The sequence below is a fragment of the Sturnira hondurensis genome, unplaced genomic scaffold (assembly GCF_014824575.4).
Source record: "Sturnira hondurensis isolate 20B ecotype Veracruz unplaced genomic scaffold, ASM1482457v3 Scaffold0006849, whole genome shotgun sequence".
Classification (NCBI taxonomy): domain Eukaryota; kingdom Metazoa; phylum Chordata; class Mammalia; order Chiroptera; family Phyllostomidae; genus Sturnira; species Sturnira hondurensis.
The window spans coordinates 1,881,789-1,904,696 of record NW_028079480.1 but is presented as its reverse complement, the minus strand read 5'-3'; the positions used below and the strand labels follow the sequence as shown (position 1 = coordinate 1,904,696).

The 22,908-nt window shown below is 48.4% G+C and overlaps 1 protein-coding gene and 1 long non-coding RNA gene across 3 annotated transcripts in view; one reads left to right on the top strand and one right to left on the bottom strand.

The window, feature by feature from the left end:
* RRP12 (ribosomal RNA processing 12 homolog) overlaps positions 1–11,094 on the bottom strand; it is a 28,086-nt gene extending 16,992 nt beyond the window's left edge. The window contains exons 1-12 of one of the 2 annotated variants that reach the window (XM_037050823.1): positions 10,870–11,094; positions 10,101–10,330; positions 8,895–8,978; positions 7,729–7,805; positions 7,074–7,179; positions 6,821–6,937; positions 5,328–5,466; positions 5,107–5,234; positions 3,896–3,994; positions 3,220–3,311; positions 1,400–1,511; positions 1,085–1,182 (exon numbers count right to left, since the gene is read on the bottom strand). In XM_037050823.1, coding sequence (XP_036906718.1) covers positions 1,085–1,182; positions 1,400–1,511; positions 3,220–3,311; positions 3,896–3,994; positions 5,107–5,234; positions 5,328–5,466; positions 6,821–6,937; positions 7,074–7,179; positions 7,729–7,805; positions 8,895–8,978; positions 10,101–10,330; positions 10,870–11,008 — 1,421 coding nt within the window. In that variant the 5' untranslated portion in view covers positions 11,009–11,094. The remainder of the gene's footprint in view (positions 1–1,084; positions 1,183–1,399; positions 1,512–3,219; positions 3,312–3,895; positions 3,995–5,106; positions 5,235–5,327; positions 5,467–6,820; positions 6,938–7,073; positions 7,180–7,728; positions 7,806–8,894; positions 8,979–10,100; positions 10,331–10,869) is intronic. The other variant, XM_037050825.1, reaches the window with a different exon arrangement.
* A 57-nt stretch (positions 11,095–11,151) lies between these two features.
* On the top strand, positions 11,152–22,166 carry LOC118990286 (uncharacterized). The gene is made up of 3 exons (XR_005067193.1): positions 11,152–11,411; positions 16,842–18,348; positions 21,371–22,166. It is a non-coding gene; the product is annotated as an uncharacterized LOC118990286 (long non-coding RNA).
* Positions 22,167–22,908: the final 742 nt, after the last annotated feature.

Here is a 22,908-nt window from a genome sequence, read left to right as displayed (position 1 = left end):
GGCTGGCCCAGCTGCCGGCCCCATCCGGCATGTGCACACCCTGGTCCGTTCCATCTCCCAAAATCTAGCCCCCTGGAGACTTCAGGCAAGAATGGCCAACCGCGGTCAGTGTGGGGAAAGGGATGGGCTACGGACGGTGCAGCTCTATTCCTGTTTTCCTGAAACTTCATTCCAGACGTGTCCGTAGGAAACGGGCCCATTTCCTCCCGAGGCGCAGCACAGAAAGCACCACACCTTGGAGCTGAGCAGAGGCACGGCAGAGACACCAAGGATCCTGGCCCCTTTCTTGGGACCAGTTGGTACGGTCGGTGCTCCACGGCTCCACAATGCCCACCAGGAGGGTGAGGATGGTCAGTGGCCGTGTTCACGAACGGATCCTCTCCGAGGTGTGGAGAGCATGTCACCACCTGATTAACAGTGGGCTTTGTGGCCTGGCTGCCACTTACTAGCTGGGTGACCTTAGTTTGTCTGTGCATAAAATGGGGTCAATTCCTATCTCCTAGAACCAGGACTAATTATAGCAGTCCTGAGCACCTCACTATTAAGCGTCTCACTATACACCAGGTACTATTCTGAGCACTTTACGCATAGTTACTTCATTTAATCCTCACCTGCATTAGTCCCCCCACCCTTAAAAAAAGGGGGGGGTTATTTATTTATTTTTAGAGAGAGGGGAGGAGGAAGACAGGGAGAGAAATATCAGTGTTGTTTCTCACATGCCCCCTGCTGGGGACCCGGTCTGCAATCCAGGCACGTGCCCTGACTGGGAATTGAACTGGCAACGCTTCAGTTCACAGGCCAGCACTCAACCCACTGAGCCACACCGGCCAGGGCTGCGTTAGTGCCCTTTAACTGAGGATGACCCTGAGGTACTGAGGTAGAGGAATATGCCCTAGGTGACTGGCCCGACAGTCCGCACTCAGGAGCCCCGCACTCTGGCACCTGGCACGTGGCTCAAATCACAGCAGCTGCTCTGGCACCGTGCGCACGGCCCAGAGGAGGCGACGAGCAGAGACCTCTCATTGTGAGGAGCCTTCTACAAGGGACACCTTATGCCTTCTAATCTCAGATGTTATGTTCTCACCTGAACATCTTGGTGACACACTGGGCAGGGCCTGAGGCTGAGGAGGTCACAGAGCCGATATCAGCCATGTGGGGAGCAACACATTCCTTCAAGATCTCCTGCAAAAAGGGGCCACAGCTGTCTGGACCTAAGGCAGCCCCCCAGTGCCACACAGCCCACCGAAGTGCCTGCTTCCTGAAGGTTTGGGGAAGCCTACCCCACCCAAGAACCTCCTTCCAAGATGCAGCAAGAGGCAGCCAGCAGGAACTCCTATGCTCTCCACTTCTCCCACTCGAGCTGGGACTTGGGGCAGGGCGGAGGGGGGGCCTGCGGTACCTGGAGGCTCTGGGTGGCAGCTGTCACCACCTGAGAGTGGGGAGAGAGGAGGCAGGTCGTTGCAGTTCCAAAAAAGCGAGGGAGGTGGCCCAGGCCCAGGTCCCGCTGTAGCCTGTCAAGACAAAAGACTTTTGTGGGGCCTGCCTGGCCCTGGGCCCAGGGGACCTAGATGGCCCAGGTCCAGTGACTGTCACTCATCTGGGGCACTCTACAGGGCCCTTCTTGTGGGCAATCTTTTTTTAAAATGCTGTCATTCAAGTAATAGCTACAGGTGACCAAAAAAAAAAAAAGAAGAAGAGAAAAAGTTGAACATGTCCTCAAGTACAAAACTAGAGTCTTCCTTACCATACCTTTCTCCCAACTGATCCTCAGATGAACTTCCCAGGGGAAAATCAAGGTTAAGTTTCTCTAGTGCTCTTCCAGTTTTTATACATATACAGACATACAAATCAATAACAATTGCTAACTTTTATGTAACATTTATTACAAACCAAATACTGATGTAACACGCATTAATTAATTCCAACCTTGGGGGGAAAAAAAACCCAAACCCTGCCAAAACTGAGATTCTTATTACAATTCCTATTTCATAGATGAGGAAACTGAAGCACAGAGAAGTCCAGTAACTCGCCCAAGGCCACCCAGCTAGTGGAGGGAGGGGTCAGGATCCAGACCCCGGCAACCTGGCTCCAGAGTGTACAAATAACCACACTACCCATGCTGTCCTGTACCTTGCTTTTTCTCAGTCTGCCATGGAGGTCTTTGCACATCAGCATGCACACATTTACTACAAGCATTTCTAACGGTGGCCTAGTATTTCACTGTTTCCATTTAACCAGCCCCCTCCTGGGGCACGGTTAGGTTCTCTCTAGGTTTTTTGCCACTGGCTATGGTGCTACAACAACATCCTGGGACATCTACCTGACCCAACTTTGGAGTCCTTCTATAGGCTAAATCCTGAGAAGTGGAGGATGAGGCTATCTGGCCATTTTCTGCCACCTCCAGGTGACAAGTGGTTTGGTGCAGGAAAAGTGTGGGCCTGGCAGACTTGGCCGTGCCCCTTAATAGCCTCATGACTAGCTGGCGCACAGTGCTTCAGCTTCTGGTTTATGAAATGGGCTAAGACCATCCTCATGGGGTGGAGGTAACAGTGGTGACACATGGAAGCACAGAACCCAGCACGGTGCACAGGGGAGAGCAGGCCGGCGGGCACCCTTCAGTGGAGGGGAGGACAGACACACCCAGGTGGAGCCCCAGGGCCTAGAGGACCTCCCTCCAAGCAAAATGCAAGTTGCCAATTGACACACCTATTTTCTTCTCTGCCTTACTTGGGAAAAGTGGAATTATCAAGAGGCTACTGCTATTAAATGGCCAAGTTAAACTGTGAGTGTTACCACAGAGACACAAAGCAGAATCTGGGTTTGCAGGATGACCCCAGAGGACTAGTAACCCAGGTCAGGAGTGGCGTAGACCTGCAGAAAGTGGATGACATCCTCTGAGAAGGAAACCAACTGCACAGGATGACGGCCAGGGGTGAGGAAATTAGGACAACCCGTAGGCCCCACCTGAGGGGCCAGTACTCTTGGCCTGTCCTCGAAGCTCTGGGAGGAAAGGCATCCGCCTCGGCTAACACAGGCTGTGCTACCAAGCCCCGTGCTTCATAAAAACAGGAGGTGGTCTGCAGCATACTCAAAGTGGAACTGCCGCCACCCCCAGAAAGCGGAACCCCTCTCCAGCTTCCAGATCTCTTCCTTTCCATGTGCACTGCAGGGCAGGTAGCCTGCCTGGAGGCCCTGGGATGCCCCTTCACCTCAGCTCACCTGACTAGGTTGATGTGTGCTTTCTCCATGACCTTGAGCCAGGCCAGCAGGGGCTGTAAGTCATTCTCACTGGGAACGTAATCGTACAAGGCCTAGAGACGAGACAAGAAATAAGCAGGTGTCTGAGCACATGTGTTCAGCAGCAGCCCAGTAACAATGACCCCCACCATCCCTAGGCACCAGCCGGTCCCAGTAGCAGGCCTGCACAAGCAGCCCCAGGACTCAGAGCCCCCTTGCCTGGCCTTCCCAACTCCATGAAGCCCCTCCAGTTCTGCTTCTAGAGAAGAAAAGTCTCTAGGAACAGGTGAGTGTCACGGGTCACACAACCCACTGTGAACCTGACAAAAGCCACAGAGCCGTTCTCCGGAAAAAGGCACATGAACACGTACACATATTTTGCAAACAATTTTGGGGAGTTTCTGTACCTTTCCCCAAGTCCATTCACAGATCCCTGAAGCTGAGAACCCCTGCTCAAAATACCATTAGACCACACTGAAACCATTTGTTAGGAGTCTTTCCAGCTCCTGTGGGTGCTGACATGGCTTTGGTGGCCAGTCTCCTGGTGGGCTGTCTACCAGTCTCCTGCAGTGGGGCATCAACCTCACTCTGCAGACAAGCAGCAGGACCGTCCCATCTCCCGGAAACAGAGCCCTGCCCCTCCCCACACCAGGCTCACCGTGATGATCTGGGCATTGAGCTCTGCAGGCAGGGTACGAGGGCCAGGCTTGGCATGGAAGAGGCTGTGAAAGGCCTGCATGGCACAGGCTGTCACCAGCTGGAGAGGACACACAGGCTTAGTGGGCAACCGGCAAAGCCCCAGGCTCCCCAACCTCCCACTTCCGACAGTGGGCTGGGGGGAAAACCCAGACCCCTGAAACTCAGGCACGCTCCTCACACCTGGACACTCAGAGCACTGTCACTTTTGGAAATCTTGGCAGCCAGTAAAAAATTTAAATGATTTAAACAGAGACAATAAAGAAACATGACCAAAATGTTTTTAACATCAAGGGCTAAAAGATAAAGGAGCAGGCTATAAATGGCTTGCATGCTGTATTTCTAGCTATACTTCATGTTTTTGCGTATGTTAGTTTATGCAAGGAGAAAATATCTAAAAGGACACATGGTGAGTTAGGGCACTGTTTATCTTAGGAAATTAGACTTGGGAGAAATAAAAGACTTGTATTTTTTATGGTACACGTTTCTGAATGGTTCTTTCCTTTTAAATAAAGCTCATACAATTTTTATAGTAAATACTTTAAAACATGTGGATGAACAGACACCACAAACTTGGGGTGGTTAACACACAATGTAACATATGTATGATATATTATAGAACTGCACACCTGAAACCTACATAATTATATTAACCAATGTCACCCTGACAACTTCAATAACAAAAGACAGGAAAAAAAAAACCACTACAAGGGAATACATAAAAAAGTAACAGAATTGAGCAAGGGTGGCAGAAATGTAGATCACTTTTTACTTTTATGTATCTTTAAGGTCACCACACAGACATCAGTAAGTTAGGAAACAAGAGAAATAACTGTGACTCTGGTAGAGCAGAACCTGAGGCAGGGAGAGGACCGATGCTACACCAGCCCCACCACAGCCCCACCCTCCCTCTGCCCTGTCCTCTGAGAGGGCAGTTCCCAGCTGGCCAGCACCCACAGGGCGGCCCAGGCTGGAAATGCTGGGAATGATGCCAGGGATAGATGGCGTCCTTGGCTGTAGCTAAGACAGGGTCAGGGCAGGGAGATACTCAGGACCTACTACGGGCTGACCAGGGAGTTTGCCAAAGCCAGCAACACAGGCCTGGGGTCTGCAGCTATACCCCCCCCACCCTCTGTGTGCCCCCCGCCTGCCGGCTCTAGAGCCTGAGCTCACCACATGGCTCAAGGTCATGACCCTGAGGAGAGTTTCACTGCAGCTCTTCACCAGGCCTTCTGGGAAGCAGGGCAGCAGGTCCTTCAGCAGTGTCAGCATGTGCAGTGTGGTGGTGGCCTCCTTGGAGCCTGGCAGACAAAGGGGAACCAAGAGTCCAGCCCATGCTCTGCAGCGGGCCCTGTCTTCCCCTGCCAGCCCCCTGGCCTGAGCCTGGCTCCCACCTCCAGACTTCTCGATCTCCTGGATGCAGAACTTGGCTGTGGAAATGGCAGCAGGGTGATGGGCAGGAGCCTTCTCACCAAACATGAATTCACTGCCCTTGATGACTGAGCACACTCCATGCTGGGCAGCCTTCCGGATCTGAGGGGCAAAGAAAGGGGGTCAGGGCAAGGTCAGCATTCAACCAGCAGCTTGGATGGTCGGCACAATGCTCCACCAACAACCGGTGACCATATACCTCCCATACGTCTGATGCCATGCATTGGGCTTCAACCGTATACACCTGAGCAATAGACACGTACAGAGTGTATATGAGCTAGACAAACCCCGGCTCCAACTCCTGTGGTCATCCTAATTCATCCAACGGTCCTAAGCAAGCCACAGGGCTTCATCTCTGACCTTCCGTGTCCTCACCTTTACAATAGGCATCCGATCACTCATTCAATCAGCAGCGGCACCGAGTGCCCACCTAGCCAGCTCGGTGGCAGTGAACAGGGCAAACAACTCATGTTCTACAAACATATGTCCACCAGAAGATAAAAGTAGTTTGTAGACAATAAAATGAAATTTTTTTATATGATAGTCAGTAAAGTGTCCCTCTGGAAAAGCGACATTTCAGCAGAGACCTGAAGAGAGTAAGGGGAAAACCACATGGGTACCCAGGGAAAGAGGCCTGAGCCGCCCGAGTGACAGTGCTTGACACAGAGAGCGATCCCTGTGACCGTTAGTACTGCGACCTGCTCCCTTGCCCCGACTTTCGGGAGGAAGTCATGGCCGACCACCACCACTTGCTGAGCACGTGCCACGGGCAGTTCCCGCGCCAGGCCCGTGAGGAACACCGCGTCTCCCTGTACCTTCACAGCAAGGCTGGTAGTATTATCCCTCTTTTTTTAAAAATATTTTATTTATTTATCTTTAGAGGGGAAGGGAAGGAGAAAGGAAGAGAAACATCAATGTATGGTTGCTTCTCATGCATCCCCTGCTGGGAACTGGCCCCTGCCGGGGGCTGACCTGCAACCCAGGCATGTGCCCTGACTGGGAATCGAACCGCGATCACCTGGTTCGCAGGCCCGCGCTCAATCCACTGAGATACACCAGCCAGGGTGTATTATCCCTCTTTTACGGCTGGGAAACCGAGGTTCAGAGAGTAAGTAACTTCCTCAAGGTGCTCACAGTGCAAGCTGTGAGTCCATTATCCAACTTAGACCTGTGTGACTCCAAAACCCACTCCGGCCTCCCGCAATCCTCCTGCCACTAACTAACTAACTAACTAACACGTCACTACCCAGTAAGGCAGCAGAGGAATGACTCTCCTGTAGGAGGATTGCCCTCGCCTTCTGGAGCCCAGCAGATGGGGCCTCAGTGGGAAGAAACGGAACCTCAGGGCAAGAGCCCAGAAATCTAGGCAAGCTGCCCATCATACTCAGACCAGCCAGGCCAGCTGTGCCCTGCCTCCTGGAGTGGCAGGTCCATTCCCATATTTTGGCAACCTCACCTTGGGCTTGGCGTGCACGGTGAAGCTCAGCAGCCCGTGGTACACCTGCAGGGTCACAGGGTAGCCCCAGGCCTCCAGGTCCTGCTTCCGCAGAAGGGTGGCCAGGCACGAGAGAACCTTGAAGAAGAGAGCCAGAGTGTCTCAGTTCCACCCTCTTCAGGCAGCGAAAAAGCCCAGCTTCTCACTGACTCCAGAAAATCCCAAAGGGGTCCCTCCGAGAGTCCAGAGGAGAAACTGAGAACCAGCTACTAACCCATCGGAGGGCAGAGGTGGAGCCACTGCTGGCCTGGGCTGACATGATGTCCATGAAGGCTTTGGAGGTATCTGAGAACTTCTTAATGAGCACAGGGCTGGGCACGCTGCGGGGAGAGAACAGAAAGTCAGAACTCCAGAGGGGCCTCCGAGAGATGGTACAGCCCCAGCCCTGGTCTGAAGGAGAAACCTGGACAGAGGGAGGCACTGCTGGCCTGTCAACTCAGCAAGCTAGCAACAGTCAGGACAAGAACTCACCCTTCCTGACACCCAGTACATGAGCACTCTGTGGCACCTGAGCTCCCTGCCTCCCTCACCTTCTCCACCACTCACCCCTGTACTGTCCACAAGATGGGCCCCTATATACTCAGGACAATCCTCTCCCCGCCTTCGCCCTGCAGGTGCCCAGACAACCTGGTGCCAACATTCCACCCCATCCCTCCCACCCCATGGACTGCACCAGGACTGCCCCCTTCCCAGGCGCCAGCACTCACACTGTCTACAACCTCCCAAGCTACCCACCTCCTGTTGCAGAATGTCACCCAATACTCCACTATCTTTTTGTTCTTTTAACAATTCCCTGATGTTCCTCCTGTCCACACTCCCCTCTCCTCCCCACAAAGAGCCTTGGAGTTTAGACAGAAGCCAGGACTCACCGCTTCAGGACGAGGTTCAGCAGGTAAGCCACAGCGGCCAGAGACTCCGGGGACTCCACCGCTTCCATGGTCGTCATCTGAGGGCCAAATCACAGGGTGTGAACAGGAAATGTGCCATGCTGAGCAAACTGGGTGCTGGGGGACACCATGTGCCCAGCAGAATGATTATGACCAAGAGGGTGTCAAAGGTTCAAACCCCAGCACTGCCACTGTCTGTCTTTGGGCTAGTACTTTAACCTTTCTGCAACTCAGTTTCCTCCTCTGTAGTAAGTACTCCTCTGTAGTACTTACCTGTAAGTTATTGTGAGATTTAACTGAATTAATATATATGAAACAATTAGAATATTGTCTGGCACATGACAAAAACCCTGTACTGTCGTATAATTTAGCTCATTATTCTAGAGCAGAGACTGGCAAGCTCTTTCTATAAAGGGCTGGATAATATGCCCGGCTTTGTAGGTTACTGATTGTCTGTTGCATATTATTCTTTGCATGTTTTAACAATCCTTTCAAAATAGAAAAACCACTTCAAGCTCACAAACTGTATAAAAACAGGCCATGGATGAGATTACACCTCTGGGCAGTAGTTTGCTAACCCCATTCTAGAACAGTGGTTCTCAAACTTTTACCACCTAAATAATTACTGAGGATTCCCCAAAGAGGTTATGTTTATGTAGGTTATGCCTAATGATATTTACCATAATAAAATTAAAACAAAATTTTAAAACACAAGAATACATAAGCACAATTCCACTAGCTCTCAAAATAATGTCATCAGACATCACATAACTCTGGGAAACTCCATGGTACACTCATGAGAGAGTGTGAAAGAGATAAATGATCATCTAGTATTACTTTGGACATAATTTTGATCTGGCCAACTTCCCAAAAGGGTCTGGGGGACCCCAGACCACACTTTGATCTATGAAGTCTTAGTCACCTTCATAGATCAAGGGGATTAAATCCATAGTAGTGGATTTTTGTTTTACAAGAATAATGCAGCAGATACCATCTCTCTTACCAAGCCACCGGAGAATGACTGAAGTACTTCCATGTGTTGGAGGCAGTCGTTCACTCCCCGCATGCTAGCACGACCCATCTTCTCCCTACAGCCAGCATGACCTGCTGCTCTGCAAGCCCTCCCCCATTGAGTCATGCCCACTCACCAGTGCTGCAAAGTACTCGGTCTCAGTCTCCTTCCCTCCCTGGGAGCGAATCACCTCTGTCACAGCAGCCAGAACAGCACAGATCTGCGCATAAAGGAGAAGGCACCTCTGACAAATATTTTAGATCTAACCCCAACTAATAGTAGCTTCTTTTCCTTGCTCCTTCACAAATTAATCTTCTGAAATCCCAGAGATTGACAAGATGAGCAGCATTCATAGCCAGGGGTACAGACCACTAGGTCAAGGGCACAGGAAGCTCAGAACATGTTTGCTGAAATTCCACCCCTAGGATGCTCTTAGAGAAATACCTGCACAAATGTGCAAGCGTTTACGTGCAAGTGTGTTCACTGCAGCAACAAATTAGAACAACCAAGCAGCTACCAACAAGGCTTTAATATTATACTGTTATTATTTAATAAATAGTGATAGACTCAAATACTATGTAGCTATTGAAAACAATTAGGAACAACTATGTATATTAACACAGAAATACTGTTCAGTGGGGGGGAAAGTTGCAGAACACTGTATATAAAATATAATCACGCTTCAATAAACCTAAACAAAATGTAGATAAAAATACAAAAAAGTCTAGAACAGTAATGCTGACAAGAGGTTATTGTGCATCTGAACTGTGGCCAGTGTGACTGAGGAACTGAATCTTTAATTTTAAAATTGTAATCAATTAAATGTAGACACATATACCTGATCCAGTTACTGGAAAACAGATTTAGAACAACTTAGATATATGAATCTACTCTTGCAACTGTATGAACTCTAACCACAAATCAAGTATTTCTAATAAAGATACAGCATCCAAATGGAGATGTTAAGGGTAAGATACACACTAGATTTTGACTAGTATGATAAAAATAATGTAAACACCTCATTATTGTTTGTAGTGAAATGATATTTTGGGCATACTGGGTAAAGTAAAATATATTACTAAGACTAGGTACAGGTGAAGAGAAAAATGTTTGGAAAATACTTCTACTGTGAAGGACTTGACACTTGAGTAGGGGAGATGCTGTCAGAAAAAGCAGGAAGTGGAACCTGCCCTAGGAGAAGTAGTAAGTAGGGGACACAAAGAGCAGGAGAGGGGACCCATCACCCAGAAATACCAGCTGCTGTCACCAGTCAGCAAGTAAATAAAAAATATGAACTCTTCCCCTCTTCACTATCCCATGCCCTCCTGACCCTCCCTGATACCTCCTTGTGGGCAGCCGAGTTGGACTCCCAGAAGCGCTGCACTTTGCTGAAGGTGACATTAGTGCAGTCGGAGAGGCCGCTTAGGAAGGTGGCTGAGGATTTCTCGGTGAGAGCCGGTGCCTCCTCTTCTTCCATGGCCGCCTCCCGGGCTTCACTTTTGCCCAGGTGAAGGGACCCCGACTGCAGTTCATTATGCAACTTCAGCGCATCAACTGTCAGGTCGCTCTTTCCTGCAAACCGGAGGCATAAGGTAAGACCCTCACTTCTACCCCTCTAGCCAAGAGAAAAAGAACCATCACTCGAAAACGAACCGGTGGAGTCCAGGCCCCCAACCCCAGAGGCTGAATTCTGAACTCGGTCTTCGTCATCAGGCCACTGTACACCTAGAACTTAGAAAACCCTCCAAGTAAAAGTTTCTGCTTCCCTGTCCTAATGGAAGAAATGCCGGTGGGAATCATCTGGGGGCTACCCTCAGGGGGCATGGAAAATAAATGAAGGAGAAGCGCTTTGAAAAGAGCTGCCAGGTTAAGTACAGCGGAGAGTCCCAACTCTGATACTCAGACAAGTCATTTCCCTACTGTAGACTCAGTTTTCGTATCTGTTAAATGGGGCGGGTGGGGCTTTATAGCAGGCACCAGATCCGACGACAGTCTAAGAGATGAAAGGTCCAATGCCTGGGTCAGGGAGGCCCAGACCCATCCAGACCCATCCAGACCCAGGCCTACCCAGAACCCAGGCGCCGGCCGTGACCAATTCGCGACCCTACTACCTGAAGGCCGGCTGAAGAAGCGGCTGCGGGCGGCTTGGCGGTGACGGCAGATGGCGGGGTTGCTGTCGCTGCTGTGTCCTTTCTTCCAGCGTTTCAGTTTAGCGGAGACACCAGAGGGCAACTTCCCGGAGCGACCCATGCCGCCCAAGCTTGAAGGACCAGCTGCCAGGGACGTAGAAACACGCTCAGAACCCACATGGGTTCATGGGCCGCCTCACTTCCTCTTCCTCTGAGGCCACTTCCGGATTTGCGTCGGTTACCATGGCAAAACAGTCAACATCCGGTTCTAGGTTCCCTCAAGGCTCAAGATGCCTGAGGAGCTCTTGGAAATGTGGTACTCCGGAGGACGAAGTGTTCTTTAGGAGACTCTCGGCTCTTACTGGAGAGTTGAACTGCAATTTTAAGTTAGAGGTTCCCCCAACGAAAAACTCGAAGTCCCCAGCAAACCTGACTTGGGGGAATGGGAAAGCTTACCGTGGCTGAGACAGAAGCAGAAGTCCCCGCCAGAGGCTGGAGCCTCCGCCACATGGAGGAAGTTCAGGGTGAGTATTTAAATTAAGCCTGGGCAGCCATTCACTCTCTCGGTCCCGCGGGTTGAAAGGGTGCAATTTGGATTAAGAGGTTGAGAACACTGGGACACGGAAGATGGTGATGCTGGGAATTGCAGAACCTGCCTAGCTAAATAAGCACGGATTACTGGGAGAAGCGGGGAATGCTGTACTGAATCGGAGGGAATGTTAATCCGCGGGCTTCTGGGTTTTTGTTCGTTTGTTTTTTCCTGAAAGACGGTACCTTCTGACTGGCATATTCTGAAACCGGCCTGATTTGGCAAAAGGGAGGCAAGGAGCATGTGTGTGTTCGTGAGTGTTTTAAAGAGAGTGGGACTTAACGACAGAAGTCTGCCATTATTCTAAAGTTGTATAACTGTTAAATAAATTCCTTTCCTTTTCACTAAACTCTGGCATTGGGAGTCACGCTTCTTGGCAGTGGGCAATCGTCCCCCACATCCGTCTCAAAACTGCGTCGGCTGAGATTCTATAACAGGTCCACGGTTCTTGGCCACAGCAGGGAGCAGTATAAAACTGGAATTCCTTTACAGGTTAAAAAACAGACCTACATTTCTATAGTTTTTAAAAATCGAACTTCAAACTTAAGCATAAAAACAAATTTATCTGAAAGGTCAAAACCTGGCTGAACCTGGAAGAGTAAAAAGTAGTTTGGCTTGAAAAGTGGAAAAAACAGCGAGTGATGCTTGAAACCCGCTTAGCTGTTTTAATTTCTTATTGGCGATACCTAATTGCTGAGCTGTCCTTGCCTGATGAACAGCACTAAATCCACTCTTGTTAATCTCCCAGTTCCACTTCAGAACCAGCAACCAATCCAGAATTCATTTCCAATCCCTTGCAACCCCCTCCAAAATCCTGTAGCCAGAACCCAAACCTTACAAAAGAGCTGCCTTCCCCTCTCTTGAGGGTAATTGCCTCCCATGCTTCAAATCAATAAATCTGATTTTTTCAGACCAAGGCTTGATCCTGGTGGATTTGTGTTTTTTTTAAAGATTTTATTTATTTATTTATCTTTAGAGGGGAAGGAGAGAGGGAGAGAAACATCAATGTATGGTTGCCTTTTGTGCATCCCCTGCTGGTAGTTAGCCTGCAAGGAACCGGCCTGCAACCCAGGCATGTGCCCTGACTGGGAATTAAACCGCGATCTTCTGGTTCGCAGGCCCGCGCTCAATCCACTGAGCTATGCCAGCCAGGGCTGATCCTGGTGGGTTTTGATTGGTTAGGCTTTACATTCATTTTACAATTTTTTTTACAACTCCCATTAATTAGACACTTTGAAAGTCAATCTTCAAAATCACCGATTTTTAACTAGTGTGCTGCAAGAGGAACAGTGCAAGAATTTTTAAAACATGTAATACTCCCGGACTATTTAGTCAGGGTCACTGACCTCGTTCCCCTTAGATTGTCGAGTTAAAAAATGGCAACAGCCAACACAGCAGTAGCCATTGGTGCGAATGAATCAAAGTTATAGCTACTTATGTTGTCAGATGGGCCAAAAATATATTTTTTGGTGTGCTTGCAGAATTTTAGTAATTAGTTTATGTGTGCTAAAAGATGAAAAAGTGTGAAAATCACTGTTATAAATGAACTGGAAGTCAACCAAATTTTTGCATCCAGCTTCTTTCACTTGATACAACGTGAAATTTTTCCCTTGCTGTGATCTAAATGTTTGTGTCCTCCCCAAAATTCATATGTTGAAATCCTAACTCCCCAAAATAATAGTATTAGGAGGTGGGGGCTTTGGAAGGTACTTAGGTTGTGAGATTGGACCTCTCATGAATGGAATTAGTGCATACAAAAGACAGTTTGCCCTGTGGCTGTTGTGGCTTGGTGGACTGAGCACCTGCTTATGAACCAAAAGGTCAGTGGTTCAGTTCCCAGTCAGAGCACATGCCTGGGTTGTGGGCTGGGTCCCCAGTTGGGGGTGTGCAGGAGGCAATCGATTGATGTTTCACACATCAATGTTTCTTTCTCTCTCTTTTCCTTCCCCCCTCTAAAAACAAATAAGTAATTTTTTCCAAAAGTATTACTGAATAAATAAATAGATGAGACAGAGTCCAGAGAGATTCCTAACCCCTTCCACTATGTAAAAACACAGTGAAAAGGCACCAGCTATGAACTAGGAAACAGACCCTCACCCAACCGCTCTGACACTCTGAGCTCAGATTTCTAGCCATCAAAAACTGTAAGAAATAGCCCTGGCTGGTGTAGCTCAGTGGATTGAGCGCGGGCCTGCAAACCACACGATCGCGGTTCGATTCCCAGTCAGGGCACATGCCTGGGTTGCAGGCCAGTTCCCAGTTTCTGGTGGGGGACGCACGAGAGGCAACCATACATTGATATTTCTCTCTCTCTCTCTCTCTCTCCTTCCCTTCCCCTCTAAGATAAATAAATAAAAACTTTAAAAAAACTGTAAGAAATAAATTTCTGTTGTTTATAAGCTACAAAAATGTCAATACTAAAGCTGCCCTCCTTCAGGTACATCCTGGGAAGGCAAGGTTTTTTGGAAAAGACAAAGACACTGGGGGAAATAGAGGGCAGCAGTAGAGGAAGACCAAATATGAGATGGATTGCCTCCATAAAAAGCCATAAGTACAAGTCTACAGAAGCTGAGCAGGGCTGTTGAGGACAGGACATTGTGGACATCGCTCGATCACAGAGTCACTAGGAGTCGGAGTCAGAGCCAACTCAATAGCACGTTAACACATTCACAGCTGCCCAGCCAGTGGTGTTTTGTTATAGCAGCTTGAACAGAGCAAAGTATCCTGCAGCAAAGTTTCTCACAACTGGTTGCAGCTGACTCTGGGGAACTTGTGAAGAACATACATTCCTAGCATCCTCTCCATAATGTAAACTCCACAGTGACAGGTTTTGTCTGTCACTTTCATTCTCAGCACCTGGAAAAGTGCCTAGCACATAGTAGGCACTCAGCAAGTTACTGTTGAAAGAGTGAGTGAATGAATGAATGAATATGTGTGTTGTGAAGACAAAAGGGACTAAAAAAGGGCACAAATTATAAAAATTAAAGAATAAATGTAAATACCAATTACTGTAATTAGTCTTTATTTAACCAGACAGAGATAGAGTTTCACTTCACAGTTTGAAACTGAAAGCTCAAAACATACAATTCTGAGGGAGTTAAGAGGTACCAAAAATGAGTTTTCATCAAAGAATCAAGGATCTGGGAGTGGAGAGTAAAGGGAAGAATGGAGTGAAATTCACGAAACTACAATATTGAACTTCACCTAAGTAGAATCAGTGATACTGGAAGCAGACACCTGAGGGGTCATCTAGATCACGGACCACATGCAGGTCAGTAAAGTAAGTCCAATCTAAAGATGCTGGTGTTCAAATGCCCGTTCTTCCGTCAAGCGCAATAGTGAAAATAAGTGGCAGGGTTTTATCAGACACTATTATTTGCCAGAATAAAGAGTTGGCAACCTTTTGTCAGTCATCTCCTTTTTACAGCAAGTTTACTAATACAGGAAACCAGAATATCTGTAAACCAACTACTTATTTGAATATCTGAATCAATTGTTCATTTTTCCAAGTCCAGAAAAGGTGAAGTGATTTTCACAAGTTCCCACAGCTTGGTGGTGTATTCAGTGAGATACAGAAAGTGCTAACTGTGAAGGAGAAGACGGGCACACTGAATACATTCAGTATAAGAGGTCCTGCTCATGGAACGACACCACAGAGAACATTGAAAAAGGAGCCAAAGAGTTGGAGAAGATATGTGCAGTACATATTACTAAGTACATCAGAATATATTTTAAAACTCATACAGATCAATAAGAACAAGGCAGACAATCCCATAAAAAGAATGGGTAGGAGACAGGAACAGGCACTTCACAAAAGTGGATATCCATATGGCCAATACACGTGAAAAGATGCTCAATCTCATTAACCAACAGGGAAATGCGAATTAAAACTACAATGAAATGAAATGCCACTGCACACCCACTGCCGTCCAAATGGCTAAAATTCAAAGGACCAGCAATGTTTCCCTGGTGGGCAGCTCAGTGGAATAGAGCAATATGCTAAGGTTGCAGGTGTGATCCCCGGTCAGGGCACATAGAAGAATCAATCAATGAATACATAAGTAAGTGGAACAACAAATCAGTGTTTCTCTAACTCTCTCTCGTCCTCTCTCTCAGATCAGTTAAAAAAAAAGACTAGCAATGCTAGGGGTTGATGTCGGTGTGGAACCACGGGCCATATGTACTACTGGTAGGACTACAAACTGATACAACCACTTTGAAAAACTGAGTGGCAGTATCTACTAAAACTGAAAACAGTAACTATACTCCATCATCCAGCAATTCACTGCTGGGTGTATACTCAACAGAGATGTATACTTACATGCATGAAAGACACATATGGTGATCTTTATAATAGCCAAATACTAGAAATGACCCAAATATCCACCAACAGTAGAATGGATAAATAAGTTATGGCATGCGGGTAAAATGGAGTATTACAGTATTCAGCTGTATGCAGCAATGAGAGTGAGCAAACGACTGCTAATGCCACGGCAGGTGCGATCTAAGTTGAATGACTCTAAACACAGAAGAGTACATATTGCATGATTCTGCTTAGGTGAAGTTCAAAACCAGGCATAACTAATCTACAGTATAAGAAGTCAGGCTAGCAGTCACCATGTGGTAGTATTCTAATTTTCTTATTTATCAGAAGGGAGTTTACAGGGATGTATTCACTATGCGATAATTCACTGAGCCCTGCACTCCTAACTTGTGCACTTTTTGGCTTACTAAAAATAAGGGGTCCTCACACAGAGCAGAAGGAGCATCAAGATGGTGAGAAGTGTCACTGCAGAGAAGACAGAGCCAGGCGCTGACACAGAACCCTGCACCCTGGTCGCAGGAGTCACCTTGCGGTGGGGCGCCACTCCTGGGACACAGGCTGAGACCTGGGCAGTAAGGCAGAAAAGGGAACTGGTGGCCTGTGGAGGAAGAGGAGGCCCAGTTTGGAAACTGTTGTAAGCAAGCTGGTATTCGTGACCAGAGGTCTAGTTATGAGGAGAGTTACTCAAAGTATTGGGTTCACATTTGTACTTTACCGCAGAACACTGAACAAGGGTTTAAATTCTCCGAATCTCCATTACACAATCTCAAAAGTGTTGATGATAACACTGATCCCACTGGGCTACTCTGAGGATTCAGTGTGAAGGTGTGTGTGTGTCAACATAATGCACTACTCCAAAAATGTTAGCGGTACCTTGTGAAGGGTGCAGTGGTACATCTTTGCCACCAGAGGGAGCCCTACAGTCAAAGCTAAAACCCTGCAAAGAGGGAGCAATAGCAGGTAGACGGGCTGGGATTTTGCAAATCACAAGGGGAGATAAAGAGGCTCATGGTCATGGCAGCCTTCCCATCCTTTTCGTAGGCAGTGGACATCTGCTGGCCTCCAAATGAGTCTGCATCACAACTGGGTAGAGTCCTTGGATGGACCACCAGTCTGGAATGAGCAGTGGAGAGCCCCCGGTCGTCTGCGGGCCCTGCATCCTGAGATAACAGCTCCGAGCCTCCTCCAGAAGACGTGTGGTGAGGGAACAAGAGGCGGCGTCCAGAAGGCTTGAGCACAGACTCTCTCAAACCTGCACCACAGCGTTCACCTCGGTGAAGGACCAACCTCCCCAACCCTGAATTCCAGCAACTTCTTCCACCTGGAAGCATGAGCCATCTCCATGATTAGCCACTCTATGTATAGCTAATGAAGACCGCTCACATCTGTGGGATGGGTGCTGTGGTTATACCCTCCTGGCTGGAATCCAAGGACTACCACTTGCTGTGTGACCTGCTGCAAGTCACCTTCCTCTCTGAGCCTGTTTTCCTCACCTGTAAAATGGGGATAAGAAGCCTATCCATAGGGCTTATGTGAACTAAATATGTGAAGGTAACACATATTAAGTGCTTAGCACACTGCCTGGCCCATAGCCAGCAGGCAATAAATGTAAGCTAATTATTATCTTCCAAAAAGCTCTTCTTGAGATCCAAAACACCGTCTCACCTATTATTTAAGTGAGGAGGACAGAGCGAATGTCCTCATTTCACAGATGGGGAAACATGGGGTTCAGTGACACCCCCAAGGTCACACAGTTGGTTGATGGGCAGGAGCCAGGAGATCCGACTCTTAGCCCAGGAGTCTCCTCTGTAGCGCTGCTCTTAAAACCGTCCATGAGGCTCGTGTGGAGGGAACAGAGGTGCTGCACCCAAAGCACTGAGCCCAGGGCGGGCAGGAAGGCCACTTTTAGGTCAGTGGTGTTGTAATCTATTATGACACTGGGCAGGAGGAAAGGGAAATTGGGGCCTAACCTATTGGCCCAGACAAAGAGGAAGTGGGTGGTCTGGGTGCCCAAGCTCTGGGGGAGGGGAAAGGCCTTTATCACCCCGGGCAGCCTGTCCCGACCTTGGCGGTGGAGTTGCAGCTGCTCCAGAGGGTTTCCCTGGGTTCTAGAGCTGCATTAAAGCCCAAGCTTTGGACTTAGGCAGCCTGCTGTTGGGGCCACATCCTAGGTGTGACTGGGGGTAGGGAGTTCAACTTTCTGAGCCACCATTTCCTCTTCTAAAAGTGGGGCTGCTGTTCCAAGGCTAAAATGAAGTAATGCGCGCAGGATGCTGTGCACCATGCACGGAACATCGCTGCTGTCGAGGACCGCGCATCCCTCAGCTTCCGAGCACTGACATTCCATTTGGCCGAAGAAGGGTTTCTAGCAAAAGAGGTGGTTTTCTAGAGTGAATCTGAGGAAACAAGCACATGGCCCGATGTGCCGAAGGGGAAGAGAGTTTCCTCCCAGTGCGAAGAGGCCTGAAATCTGGGAATGGTGGATGAGCTCCTGTTCAAAGGCCAGGACCATCCCCAAGGTGGAGTCCGCCCTGTTTACCACCTGACAGTAGGTATCCATAACTGGCAGTGTGTCTGGGTGAAGAGAAACAGCATGATCACCCCTCTACCCAGGCATCCTGAGACCCGAAAATTCATCCTTACTCCAAAATTAAGCCTTTCTTCACTTGCCTCTTCAACCCTGCCCTCATGCTGCTCATGGCCCTTCTTTTGGTAAGGAATCACATCCAGTTGCTGTAACAGAGACCTGGCTACAGTGGCTTAAACACACAGGGTGAATTTTTTCATACCCAGGCAATAGGGAGGTAGATGGGAAGTTCAGGCTAGCATGGTGACTCCGCAGAGTCTTCCTCTGCTTTTCTGCTTTACTCTCCACACTGTGTGACTTCCATCCTCAGTGTCACCTCATGCTCCAAAGATGGGCTGCAGGAGCTCCAACCATCACATTCACAATCCAGACTGATGCCTGGACTCAGTACGAAGGAAGGGAGGAGAAGCCAAAAGGCTCACAGCCCAGCCAAGTCATCTCCTTTAAACCAGTTCCACTTATATCTGATTGGCCAAAAATTAGTAATTTAACTGATTAGTAATGTGGCTGCAGAGAGGGAAGTATAGTCTTTTAGTCTAGTGTGTTGCACCCTTCAACTCCCTTCAAATAAAATCCAGTCCCCACTGGGGCCTTGTCTAGAAGAAAGGTTGGCCCTTTTCAAATTCACCAGTGACACCATAGAGGCTAACAGTAGCCCTAGAAGTGAGGATAAACTACCCCCAGGAAGGCAATATTCTGGAATATGAGTGTCTAAGGAAAAGACCACCTCTCAATATGTGAAACAAAAGCTGCCTCTCTTACTTCAGGAGGCAGAGCAGGGACTGTTAGGTGCAATCTCTTTGAGTGGAGGAGAGAGTGATCTAGGTGCTGGGCACGTTCAGAGGAGGGGAGTTTAGGGACTGGTTGACAAACCACAGTATGGCTGTTGCTGGTTGGCTGGCTTACAGAAGCATGCCCACTGAGGCAAACTGCCACTGTTCAGTTAAAAGATGAGTTGTCATTGATTAAATGGTTTAAAATGTGTGTGGGGGGGGAGGGGGGGAGATTGCTTGTTGCCATGGCAACATGCCACTGGAAGTCTTTCCTTGGTTATGGGAACTTATTTTTCTCCAAGTGTTCTTTAGTTCGAATCATTCACCCTCCCACTGTTACTTTAGCAGTGGGCCATGTTTGCTTAGGGCGATAAATCTCCGGGAATATTTAGAGGCTGCCTGGGATGAGACACCTGCCTGGCCCAGGCTGTGGCCACAGGGCCCAATTCCTGTCATCTCCTTGAAAGATCCTGGGGTGGGGGGGTTATCCAGTGCAAAGGTCAGGGGAACTAGTTTTATAGCCGGGAGGGCCCTGGCCCAGGGTCACATATCAAATCCGAAATGAGACCTAGGAGCCTGGTCTCCCAGTCACTTGTCTCGGAAGGTGACGTGAGGCACCAACAGAGTGTGGGGACCTGGAACCTGACTTCACGGTCAGTTTTTGCTGCTGCCTCCACTGAGGCCTCTCCATCCCTCCTTCACGTTTCTCCCTTGGCTCAGCTAGAACCACATGCGCTTGCCAACCACACCCCTGAGGGCGCCCCGGAACCGTCTGGGGAGACCTGGAGCTAGCACCGAAAGCAGACCGCTGTTCCACTGCTGCACGGCAGCCATTGTAGGTCCCCAAAGCTCTCCACCCACACCCACTTCCCCACCGTTGAGCAATGGCTCTTGGTGGCCAAGCTCATGTGGTTTTACTGTTGTTTTTGTTTTAAAGTAATTTTTAAAGCTTTTTAAAAAAGCTTCATTGAGATATACCTCACATAGTATTCACTGCGCCCATTTAAAGTGTGCAATCTAATGGTTTTAGTAGTGTTGTGGGTATATGCACCCATCACCACAGTTGACTTTATTTTATTTTTAAAAAAATTTTAAAGAATGTATTTACTTAATTTTAGAGAAAGGGAAAGGAAGAGAAGGAGAGAAACATTGATTGGTTGCCTCTTGCACTCCCCCAACCAGGGACCTGGCCCACAACCCAGGCGTGTGCCCTGACGGGGAATCAAAGTGGCAGTGTTTTGGTTTGGGGAATGATGCCCAACCCATAAACCATACCAGTCAGGGCACCACAGTCAATTTTAGAACATCGCGTCACATCACAGAGAAACCCAGTATGCCTTATTTATCACCCCTCAGCCCCCCAGCCCTAGGCAAGCACCAGTCTACTTCCCATCTCTATAGATTTACCAGTTCTGGACATTTCATATAAATGGAATCATGTATATGAAATGATTTGTACTACATACTGTAGTATGTCACCTTTTGTGTCTGGTTTCTGGTGTTTTTTTTTAATTTTTAAAAGATTTTATTTACTTATCTTTAGAGGGAAAGGGAAGGAGAGAGGGAGAGAAATATCAGTGTATGGTTGCCTCTCATGTCACACATGTCCCCTGCTGAGGACTGGCCTGTAACCCAGGCATGTGCCCTGACTGGGACTTGAACATCAATCCTTTGGTTTGCAGGCTCGTGCTCAATCCACTGAGCTACACCAGGCAGGGCTAAATTTTTTTATTTATCCATTTGAGAGGGCAAGAGAGAGACATCAGTTTGTTGTTCCACTTAGTTATGCATACACTGGTTGACTCTTGCATGTGCCCTGACCGGGGATGGAACCCACAGCCTCAGCATATTGAGACCACACTAACCAACCAAGCTACCTGGTTTCTTTTACTGAGTATGTTTCCAAGGTCCATCCATGTAGCATGTATCAGTGCTTTATTCTTGTTTATGGCTGAATAGCATACCGTTGTATGGAGAGCCCACATTTTGCTTTCCATTCTTCAGTGGGTGAACTTTGGGTTGTTTCCACTTTTGGCTATTGTGAATAATGCCACTATAAACATTTGGGGGTTGGTGTGGACATAAACTCTTGTCCTCTTGAGTACACACCCAGGAGTGGGGTTGCCAGATCAGATGGTAACTCACGTTTAACCATTTAAGGAACTCATGAGGGTTTCTGATGGTTGTTTTCTCTTGTCCATGTCTCCTAGGCTGGACAGCCCTGAGTCAGCTCCTGCTGTGACCTCTGGGAGACAGGCATTTTCCTCCACTGCAGTCAGAAATGTAACAGCGCCCCTGCCCTACCCCTGGCAAAATCTCAACAGGAATGTTGGAAACTTGGTGGCCTTGTTGTCAGCCGACAGGTACCACGAATAGCTTTCCTCAGGAAGTAGTCACCAAGTGCTGACCTACAAACATTCTGACAAGTCTATGTACTTGCGGCGGCCATGAAATTATGCCCTAGGATCTCATACAGCTGACTGACCGAGGGTTCCAGCTGGGTCACTCTGAAGCCCCTCATGGCACTTAGATGGAGGTCATGATGCCGACGGGCCGTCCAGCCATGACTCAGTAGTCCTGCATCAAGGGTACAAACGTTGGCCTGGTCAGGGGAGACCAGGGACTTCCCTGAGAGGTGATTTTGGTTCAGATTCCCCAACAGCCTGGCTGAATTTCCCTCAGAAATGACTGCAGCCTAAGATGCTTCCATCCACCCAAACTTCCTTCCCTCCACCCTTCACTTGGGCCCCACCTACTCTGCCAGCCTTGTCTTTTTCCCTCCACATTTCCTGTCTCAGGCATATACTTTATGTAAATCATGTCTTGGCAATTGCTTCTCAGAGATCCTGAACTAACACACTACTAATTTCCCAGCCATTCCCTAAATATACCACAAATTATTCTCAAATAACAAAGTGTCTACCTGTTTTATACTTAGAATTTAATCCAAAAAAATGTAGACAGAACAGTTTTATGGGAGGGAAAGGAGAAGAATAAAAAGGGTTTGCTTATTGCCTGGCTCTGAGCATTTTTTAGAATTTAGTTTAATTTTAGACAGAGGGGAAGAAAGGGGGAAAGAGAGACAGAAGCATCAATGTGGTTGCCTCTCACATGCCCCTCACTGGGAACCTGGCCTGCAACCCAGGCATGTGCCCCAGCCAGGAATCAAACCGGCTACACTCTGGTTTGCAGGCCAGTGCTCGATCCACTGAGCCACACCAGCCAGCACCAACTATGAGCATTTTGTCATCACAGTTATCACACGCAGGGTCTGGAGGCAGAGGTCCTGGCATGCCTCGGTGATTTCTTTTTAGAGACTGAGTTCCTTCATCTAGAAAAAAGGACTTGTACTTTGGCTGGGCCAGACACTCCAGTCTGAAGCTTGGTTTTGAGGTCCGAGCAGGGTGGGGGTGGGAGGTTGCTGCCAGGGGAGCGCTAAGATGCCACAAGCCTGCAGCCGGACTCTCCTCCTTCCTTTCCATTTGCACCAGTTCCATCCCTGTTCATCTTCAGATGGTGATCTGAGAGGGCTGGAGCATGCGTTTTATGCCTCCTTGAAGCACTGCTTTCTTTCCTAGAAGCCCAGAGTCTTGAGGCCTAAGCTGCCATCATCTGGGCTCACTCCCTCTCCAAAGCAGAAAGCCTCTGCTCCTCAGACATCCGGGAGACCTGAACATCCGGCAGTGAGTTCACAAGATGTTCAACAAGTAAAGACACGTGGTGTCTTGACAGAGAGATCTGTGTGTGG